General features: G+C 36.8%; 1 protein-coding gene across 2 annotated transcripts in view; it reads left to right on the forward strand.

Annotated features, from left to right (window-relative positions):
• ssbp3a (single stranded DNA binding protein 3a) overlaps positions 1-9,987 on the forward strand; it is a 32,200-nt gene extending 22,213 nt beyond the window's left edge. Inside the window, exons 5-18 of one of the 2 annotated variants that reach the window (XM_082172478.1) lie at positions 1,970-2,059; positions 3,643-3,717; positions 3,841-3,900; positions 3,984-4,038; positions 4,181-4,254; positions 5,315-5,400; positions 6,601-6,649; positions 6,742-6,777; positions 6,858-6,924; positions 7,046-7,116; positions 7,208-7,277; positions 7,412-7,440; positions 8,711-8,812; positions 8,900-9,987. In XM_082172478.1, the coding sequence (XP_082028604.1) occupies positions 1,970-2,059; positions 3,643-3,717; positions 3,841-3,900; positions 3,984-4,038; positions 4,181-4,254; positions 5,315-5,400; positions 6,601-6,649; positions 6,742-6,777; positions 6,858-6,924; positions 7,046-7,116; positions 7,208-7,277; positions 7,412-7,440; positions 8,711-8,812; positions 8,900-8,929 (894 nt within the window). In that variant the 3' untranslated portion in view covers positions 8,930-9,987. The remainder of the gene's footprint in view (positions 1-1,969; positions 2,060-3,642; positions 3,718-3,840; positions 3,901-3,983; positions 4,039-4,180; positions 4,255-5,314; positions 5,401-6,600; positions 6,650-6,741; positions 6,778-6,857; positions 6,925-7,045; positions 7,117-7,207; positions 7,278-7,411; positions 7,441-8,710; positions 8,813-8,899) is intronic. The other variant, XM_082172477.1, reaches the window with a different exon arrangement.
• The last annotated feature ends 51 nt before the right edge of the window (positions 9,988-10,038 follow it).

Consider the following 10,038-nt stretch of genomic DNA (forward strand, 5'->3'; position numbering starts at 1 on the left):
TCATTCGAAAGTTTGAGGTCGGTATGATTTTTTTTTAATGTTTTTGAAAAGTTTCTTAAGCTCACCAAGGCTGCATTTATTTGATCAAAAATAGAGTAAAACTGTTATATTGTAAAATGTTATTATTATTTTACCATTTAAAACAACTGTTTTCTATTGTAATATGTATTGTAAAATCAGTGATGGCAAAGCTGAATTTTCAGCATCATTACATCCAGTCTTCAGTGTCACATGATCCTTCAGAAATCACTCTTAATATGATGATTTGATGCTCAAGAAACATTTATTATTCTTATCAATGTTGAAAACAGTGGTGCTTAATATTTTTGTAGAGACCGTGATACCATTTTCTTTCAGGATTCATTGATGAATAGAAAGTTCAAAAGCCTTTATTTGAAATAGAAATCATTTGTGACTAGAAATGTCTTTACTGCCAATTTTGATCAATTTAATGCATCCTCCTTGTTGAATAAAAGTGTTCATTTATTTTAAAATAAATGACTCCAAACTTTTGAACTGTTTTGAAACTTTTGAATGTTTAAAGCTGCCGTCGGCAAATTTCTTTTTATCATATTCAGTGAAATTGACACTATAATCCGACAGAACAACATAAATAAGGTGGTTTTAGAAAAAAACCCGAGCTTCTAACTCCACCTGGAGCGTGTTATTTGTTTTGCAAAAATCCACCGCTCCCGGATCATCGGGTCCAATCAGCGCAGGGGGGTGTGAGATCTGACTGTCAATCACAGGTCGTGCACACGCCACAGATCCCCCCTCACTCGCGCACGTTAATATCACATGCACACGCCATGCCTGAAGTTCGCCTGGAGATTGCATGAAGCGTGATGGCGGAGAGAAAATCTACTAACAAGCTTCCAATTCCTCGGTTATTGCTATCTATGGATAGATTAGCCAGGGCAGCTTACCTCCGAGTCCATGGTGTTGATAGATGCTGAAGAGACGGACGCGTTCACAGAAAATCAGGTACACACGCACAGTGACGCACTGACGAGCACGACCTCGATGGGAGGGTGCTCGCTGGTAGTGGGGAGGGGCATGAGAGTTGTAAACATTCAAAATTTTGGCTAATCGACCCAATCTCCCAGACTTGCCGACTGCAGCTTTAATGTAGTATAAACTACAGGTTTGCTTTGAAAATTATAGCATGACCCTAAATATGTGTTTTGTGAAAAACATTTCTATGCCTAATTTGGCATTAAAATGCATTCAAAGTGATTCTTCTTCAAATAAATCTGTTTAGGTTGAAGTTCACATTTTTTTAAATACTGTAATTAGATTAAAGGGGAATTCTGAGATCGTGCCATGACTCGTTGATATCTGTGCAGCTATGTTTGAATTATGTAATGTCCCCCATGAAACCTCAATTAGGAACTAGAAAAACTAAACCTCTGAACCTCTGATTTTGAAATGTCGGACCTACTAATATATCAGCAAATCTGTATCTGTGATTGTTCAGAATACATTCCAGTCAAAGCTGATGTTTCTCCGGAATTGAATGATACACATTGGCATTCCATTTACACAGCCGTACTAACGTTTACAGTATAAACAGTAATATTGTGAAATATTATTACAATTAAACATGACTGTTTTTTATATTTTAATGTTTTAACATGAAATCTATTCCTGTGATGCAAATCTGAATTTTCAGCATCATTACTCCAGTCTTCAGTGTCACATGATCCTTCAGAAATCATTCTCATATGCTGATTTGATGCTCAAAGAAACATTTCTTATTATCATCAATGTTGAAAAAAGTTGTGCTGCTTAATATTTTTGTGGAAACTTTTTTCCAGGATTCTTTGAATAGAAAGTTCAAAAGAACAGCATTTATTTGAAATAAAAAAATTTTTTACTGTCACATTTGATCTATTATATGCATCCTTGCTGAATAAAAGTATTTTCTTTAAATAATAAACGTGACGTGTTTTTCCCCCTGTCATCACAGAGCGCTGCTGCAGCACCGAGTCCAGTCCTAGGCAACATGCCCCCCGGTGACGGGATGCCAGGTGGCCCCATGCCCCCCGGATTCTTTCAGGTGGGTCGCTTCTCCTAAGCCCTTCTCCATAAACCATCCGTAACCATCTGTAACCATCGAACTAGCAGCCCTCAGGTGCACAGACATGTGCCGGCGGTTCACAGAGGAACCATTATGCCACGGTCTCTGGTCATCTGCCAAGCCCAGTGTCTGCAGGGAACCGGTCTGATTGCGACCATTAGCCGCTAATGGCAAGGCAGGGTTATGTTCATTCTCCACTCTGAGAGCAGGCTCGCTGTTGCCCTGCTGAGTAGCCCTGCTAAATGTGTTGCAGCGGAGTTAACGCTTTATCACTCGGGAGTTTTCAGAGAGGGTGACTCGACAAAATATCTTAATGAGTTCTTGGAAAAGATTTATGGATGATATGATGTTTATTATGACCGTATGGAAGGAAGCATTTGGAGAACTCTTTCTCAGACCAGATGGAGTCATGACTCTTCGAGGGCTTTAAGGGAACGGATTCTCAGAGACTGAGATTGCAGAACATAGAACTGGTTTATGCAAGTCTTGAAACATGCATCAGTGGGTATGCAGGAAAACTTGAGAAACCGTTAAGTGCCTTTTGAGGATGTTTTGACTACCCTTAAACCCCATTGCCCTCTAGTGGTGACATTGATGATCATTTTTACACTATAAAACATATTCTTTATCATTATTCTTTTGTTTTTCTGTAAAAAAAAAAAAAAATAATTCGAAATTTACGCAAAATTGCATAACATATTACAACTTGAATTTTGTCTTCAAGGAAAAAAAATCTCTCAATTGCAAATTGATTTTTAAATTTAAAAAGACTTATCTCTTTAGTGATTTTCTATAAGAAAAATTACATATAGAAAATGAGTTAGAGGCAATTAATCAACACGTTGCAATGTCTGTCAACCAATCAGAATCAAGAATGATTTCAGCAATGCTGTGGTGTAAGCATATTTATTCAAAAGTTTGGGAATAGTAGGGTTTTTTTTTATGTTTAGACAGAAGGCTGCAAGTAATTTAGTTTTAAAAAAAGTGCCATTACTCCAGTCTTCAGTGTCACATGATCCTTCAGAAATCAGTCTATATGCTGATTTGATGCTCAAGAAACATTTCTTATTTTTATCAATTTTAAAACCGGTTGTGCTGCTTAATATTTTTGTGGAAACCGAAATAGATTTTTTTCAATTTCTATTTTTTGATGAACAGAAAATTCAAAAGAACAGCATTTATTTGTAATAGAAATCTTTTGTGACATTATAAATGTCTATACATTGTGTTGTTGATGTCAAAAACTGTCATTTATTAATTGATTAATACCATGAATAATTTTTATAATATTCATCAATTAATAAGTATATTTGCAGTTTGGTGCCACTTGATTATTGTGGGGTCGTCACTTGCTTTCCAGTATAATTGGGTCTTAAAGCAAAACTGATATCAGCTCCACATCAAGCTAGTTCTGAGCTTTACCCTCGGCTCTGTTCTCTGGATCTGCTGCACCTGTCGCTTTCACCTGTCCTGTCTTTGACTTTGCTCTGTCTTTCTCTTGGCATTTCGTTGCTGGTACTATGGCAACCTCCACTTGCTCCCCCCACCTGCCCTCTCTGCAGGGACCACCTGGTTCCCAAGCCTCCCCTCACGCTCAGCTACCTCCAAACTCTAACATGATGGGGGCGCACGGACAGGTAACAGCACACACGTTCTCTCTGCTGTTATCGGTTAGGCACACGTCCCCCCCCCACCCCCCTTCTCCCTGTCAGCTTTTGTATAGGTTACATTGCTAAAACTGTATGTCACTGTTTCTCCAGCCTTTTATGTCTCCTCGCTATGCTGGAGGACCTCGGCCGCCCATCAGAATGGGTAACCCGGTAAGTCGCATTAAAAATGTTTCAAACAACAGAGTTGATTTACTCTGACTTCTTTTGGCACCTGACTGTCTCTGTTTCTTTAGCCTCCCGGTGGGCAGCCTTTGCCTCCAAACATGATGGACCCTACACGACCAACAGGTAAGAGACTAATGAGATCAGTGTTTGTTGATGGGCAACTTCTCTGCAAGTGCAAATTCAGCATTGTCATTTCATCGATTTTTTATTTTGAAGTGCATGTCTGTTAAATTTTTAATTTTTAATGATGTTATTATTTGCTCAGGCCATCCAAACTTGGCAACCATGCAGAGAATGAACGTTCCTCGAGGAATGGGCCCAATGGGACCGGGACTACAGGTCTGGATCTAATACTGTCATTCACAAAAACCTGAATATCGTTGCCCTAGACCCCATCAATGAGTTGCTCACCACTAGGACTGGGTGATATAGTTAAAACAACTATATCTCAATATTTTTTACCTCACCATTTAATGTTAAATATTATATATATATATATATATATATATATATATATATATATAATTTTATTTATAATTAATATATTAATTAATCATTTTATTCAGTAAAGAATAAATTACATTTTATAATATATTCCGATAGATAACATCTCTTTTAAATTATAATAATATATCACAATATTACGGTTTGTACTGTATTTTGATCAAATAAATGCAGCCTAGATGAACATAATACACTATACTACTGTTCAAAAGTTTAGGGTCGGTACGTTTCTTTTAAATTTTTTTGAAAACAGTCAAATACAGTAAAAAGTTAGTAAAAATAAATCAAGGCATGATTTCTATTTCCCATGTGTCTAAACGTTTAAATATAGTTATAATATTTTTGAGGAATGATGCAAGTGCATTGTTGAATCAGAGTTTTGAATCGATTCATTGAAATCGACTCTTTCCTACCAACTCTAATAGCATTTTTTCTACTTAAATTTAGGTTGCACTTTATTTTACAATGTGTACTTGCAGTGTACTTACCTAATAAAGTACTGGTTTATATAAGGCAACTACATGGGTTAAGGTTAGGTTTAGGGGTAGGTTCAGGGTTAGTACCTAGTTATTACCCTGTTATTGTAATTGCTATAATAAGTACACAACTAGAATTGGCAGCAAAATCATTTGTGAAAATATTGCCAATATTCGATATATATCACCCAACCCTACTCGTACACCAATTATTTGAATGAATTTCTTGTGTTCTGAACTTGAGTCAGTCCTCATTCAGTGTTTGTACGGCATCCACACGTTCACAGTCTTTACTACAGCATTAATCTTCTTTCATATCAGCCATAATCCTTGTTATGTTCAGCCTGTTTTCCTCTAAACTAACCGTGTCCTTGTTCTCTTCTCTCTCGTGGTGTCCTCTCGGGTGCTGGGCATCGTAGTCTGATCCTTGGTTATCATTACAGAACTATGGCGGAGGAATGAGGCCTCCAAACTCCATGGGCCCTGGAATGCCAGGCGTGAACATGTAAGGACTTTCCCAGTCTATCGCATTTGTGGGATTTCATGTGTATGTCTCTGTGTCGGACTGGTCAGGATGCTCAAACAAACAGAAAAGTGTCTCTGGGTGCAATCAAAACATTATAAGGAGGATTAACATAAAGATTACTTTGGTTATGTTGTCTCTGCATATTAAACTTGGAATGGAGGAAGTATTTAACCCTGTAAAGCCTGACATGTCTGGAAAAATCTTTTTTTTTTTTTTATGGAACATTTTATTAAACCTTAAGTCAAAATATTTAAAAAACGAAATCTAAAAAAAGTTTTTTGTTGAGGATCATATTGGATACACCATTGCTCATAGAGTATGATTTAGTGAGAATATGGATCTCATATTCAAAGAGGAATCTAGAGGGCCAAACTGAGCAAAAAATGAAATTACTTGTAATGTAAATCAGTGAGATCCTTATAGCAGACTACTTGCAGAAAACACATACAATTATCAGTTTTCACTCTATAGCTCTTAGTAAGATGATATTTAAATGCTTAGTTTTATAATCAAAGCTCTGTAGTATTTATTGTAGGGGCAAAACATATAATGCAATGCAATAGTGATGGTTGAGAAATTTTACAAAAAAGCATTCCTCAAAAACCTGATGTATCATATTTGACATGATTATGGATAATCATATAAAACTAAGTTGATTCAGTCCCAGTAAGTGTTCATTTTTTTATTTTATTAACAATCTTACATTTACCCTATAAAAATCAGTAAAGATTTTTCATCAAAAAGACATATGAACCTGCAGCTGGACATTTTTAAACTAAAAGGCCTTTTACTTGCTAAAAGGTATAAAATATCAATCAGATGACAGACAGCAAAGTTATGATCATTTGGAGGCCTTCGAAATTTTCTATGATGATACAGTTGGCTTTATATGGTTAACATTAAAAAAAACGCACACTTCCAGTTTAAACCTTTACCATGTTTTTACAATTCTTTACTAAATATTTAACTGTGAACTTCAGAGGCAAATCCTTTGATTTGGAAGTGTCACTTTATTACATAAATGGCTTTATATAAAAACACGCAAACACTTGAACTCTAGTGGCACAGAGCTGCAAAGATCATCAGTGAAATCATTTTCTGTAGTTTTATTTCAACTTGTACACTCAGTCTGATACACACCAGAGACGGTGTTATAAACTGCTGTGTGTCTCTGTACAGGGGAGCAGGAGCAGGCAGACTGTGGCCTAATCCTAATAATGGAAACACGGTAAGATACTTCAGCTCATGTTATAATATAGAGAATGAATTAGTGATGATATCTGGCAAACCTGGCTGACAAATAAACGTTTGGCTTCACAGATCCCATATTCCTCGTCATCCCCAGGAACATACGTGGTAACTGAGCGTTTCTTTTTCCTTGTTTTATGATATTGTCTGTCATGAAGGCTTCAGTTTCTGCTGTCCTGCTTTCACAGGGTCCTCCAGGAGGAGCAGGAGGCGGCGGATGTCCTCCAGGAACACCCATCATGCCAAGTCCAGCAGGTAATGGCTTATCTCATTCACATCTCGGTCTACTGCCAACATCACTGGCCCTTTAAGACCCAAATGCTGGCCACGTGATGTGAGAACAGTTTCATGGTGACTTCCCCCTCTGTGTTGACAGACTCCACTAACTCGGGTGAAAACCTCTACACGTTGATAAACTCAGTCCCACCAGGAGGAAACCGATCTGGTGTGAGTTACTCCACTGCTCCTGATGTTCCTGTGTGCTGCGTGGATTGTGTGTTTGATCTCCCCGTAAATGCTCTCTTGTCTGTGTTTGTAGTTTCCTATGGGTCCAGGGTCAGACGGCCCAATGGGAGGACTGGAGCCGCATCACATGAATGGCTCATTAGGTAAAACACGATTCACCATGGCAACTACATCAATTTTTCAAAACATTGCTTGTTTTTGTTGCCCTCCCAATTAGATCAGTGAACATCGTGTGATCTAAAGATCTGCAAATTATTCATTTTTACTTTTCTCACAGGTTCGGGTGACATAGATGGACTCCCTAAGGTATTATTCAACCTATTATTTAGACCTATTATTTCTGTCGAAATGATCTGAAAACTAGCACAGCATGTCTGTTCGTGTTAGAATATGTCTGAGACTGAACTTTAATGAGGGCTCTGGCATAGGTTGATCTTACAATTTCAAAACTTCCAATGCAAGTATTGTATTGTAATGGATTTTTAAACTAAACATGAACATAGTTAAAGTTATTTTAGTTTTAACAAATTGTTTCACTTTAAATAAAAAGTGCTTAAGTCTTTTAATAGTTAAAAAAAAATCAACTGTGTTATTATTATATATATTGATATAATTATTTTTATTATGGAAAACATGGAAATATCAGGTCATTTTAAATTAGTCATTTCTAGGCTTGAAAAAATCAGGGAATATTATAAAATATTAAGTCTTGGGAATTTCTATGTAGAATATATTCACTAATGAGTGAGGTTTTCTTTATTTAAAAAATAAAGTAATATTTTATTCAGCAAGGATGCATTAAATTGATTAAAAGTGACAGTAAAGACATGATGTTTCCACAAAAATATTAAGCAGCACAACTGTTTTTAACATTAATAATAATAAAAAATAAATGTTTCTTGAGCAGCAAATCATCATATTAGAATGATTTCTGGAGGATCATGTGACACTGAAGACTGGAGTAATGATGCTGAAAATTCAGCTTTGACCACAGGAATAAATGACATTTTAAAATATATTATATATTATATTTTTTATGTAGTGAGAATAATAGACTTCTTTCAAAAACATTTAGAAAATGGAAGTATACATTTTTCTGCTCATTTCTGAAATATTTAGTCCCAGAGAAAATGCTCTTTGTGAATGCAATCGCAATGATTAAAAAAATACTGGACATTCATTAGTCAAAAGGTGTGGAAATCCTGTATAATGGCTTTGTGTAAAGTTTATATAAATTACAGGTTGTTTGTGCTATGTAATTGACAAAAAAAATTCTAAACAAAACTCAAGACTCATCATTTAGGCCTACTTAATCTCGGTAATGATGGCTTTTAAATATGTCAAATGCCTATAATTACACATTTTATCCTAAAAAAAAAACATTCCATCTCAGACATACAGCAGAATGGTTGCCAAGCAAAACAAAGAACAGTTATACTGATGTAATGAGGTCACACGTGTTTGTTTATAGAGTGTTTTACAACGGCTTTGATCATTATGAAGGATCGGAACAATCCGTTTTATAATGACGGATACCACCGACTGACATCTTGGTGTTTGTTCTTTACAATCTCAGAACTCCCCTAATAACCTGAGTGGCATGAGTAACCCACCAGGAACGCCACGAGACGACAGTGAACTGGGTGGAAGCTTCCTTCACTCGTTCCAAAATGAAAGCGTGAGCGCCAGCACACACGAACACATGACATGATAACGATGAATTTATGGGCTTCTGTCTAAATCAATGGTTCTTATCTCTCTTCAGTACTCGCCGACGATGACAATGAGTGTGTGAAGGACGAGCTTCAGCTCCAAGACGCCATATGTAGGTGTCTCAAAGACCAGGGACCAGAGTGAGTCTAATCTCACACATCTACGAGAACCAAATCCCACCGCAGCTCTGGATGAGGTGCATGCTCCTGATTTCAGCACGGACAGATGAAATCTGCTTTCCAGGAAGGACCTGTCTGAGATGGGAGCTCCCTCATTTTAAACCACTTTAATATTTTCGTATCATTTTAACATAGAAGCCCACACAGGACAAGACCGAGATAAATTTGCCTCTTTTTGTTAGATGGATGTCAAACCGTCGGGACCGTGACGATATTCACACTGTGGATGTAGTGCAGAATACCATGTGCTTCTTCTACAGCGTCTGTGTAACATTCCATTAGAGTATTTTAGGATCTAGTCTCTGATCTCTTAAAAAGCTTCGCAACAAGTTCATCGCACTGTAATGGCTTCCTTGAAAATGACTTAATCCAGAGGAACAGTTTTGGCTACAGCGGATTTGATGATATGCACCAATGGGAATCGCAAGCAAATCTGCTGTCCTTCCTTTCATCGCATACTTGGGAATGCAATGGATTGTTAGCTAAATTAACATTTTGTTTTCTTTGGTTTCATGTCTTGTTGTTTTATAACAGTAGATTTTACTGCAGAAGCCTTTTGTAATGAGACATTCATGGCATTTTCCACTTTTTAATGGTAACCTCAGATGACGTGAGATTATTTTTGGATGGCAGTTCAGCCAAACGCAACAACACTTTATCATATAACACTGCATCTTTTCACACTGGCTTAGTTTTCATTGTCTTTGTGCTGTTATATTGTGTTTCTGACCCATTGCTGTTTGCTTTTAGGCACAGTTGAAGACGTGCGGCAAACACCCAAAGGACAGTTATTTGACTATATATCTTTTAAAGTTTTCTCTAGTCTGTCATGATGCTCTATGGCCACTCGTGACCCTGTTACACCATGTTGTTTAGCCTTTACGATGTACATTATGTTCTTTGGAAGACGCAGTAAAATGACTTGTGTAATTTTTATGATTAAATTATTTTTCAGTTCATACCACTCGTGTTTCGGTTTCATGTCTTCTGCAAATAAACATATATCAATATT

This window comes from Leuciscus leuciscus (genome assembly GCF_965113295.1).
Source record: "Leuciscus leuciscus genome assembly, chromosome: 6".
NCBI lineage: Eukaryota > Metazoa > Chordata > Actinopteri > Cypriniformes > Leuciscidae > Leuciscus > Leuciscus leuciscus.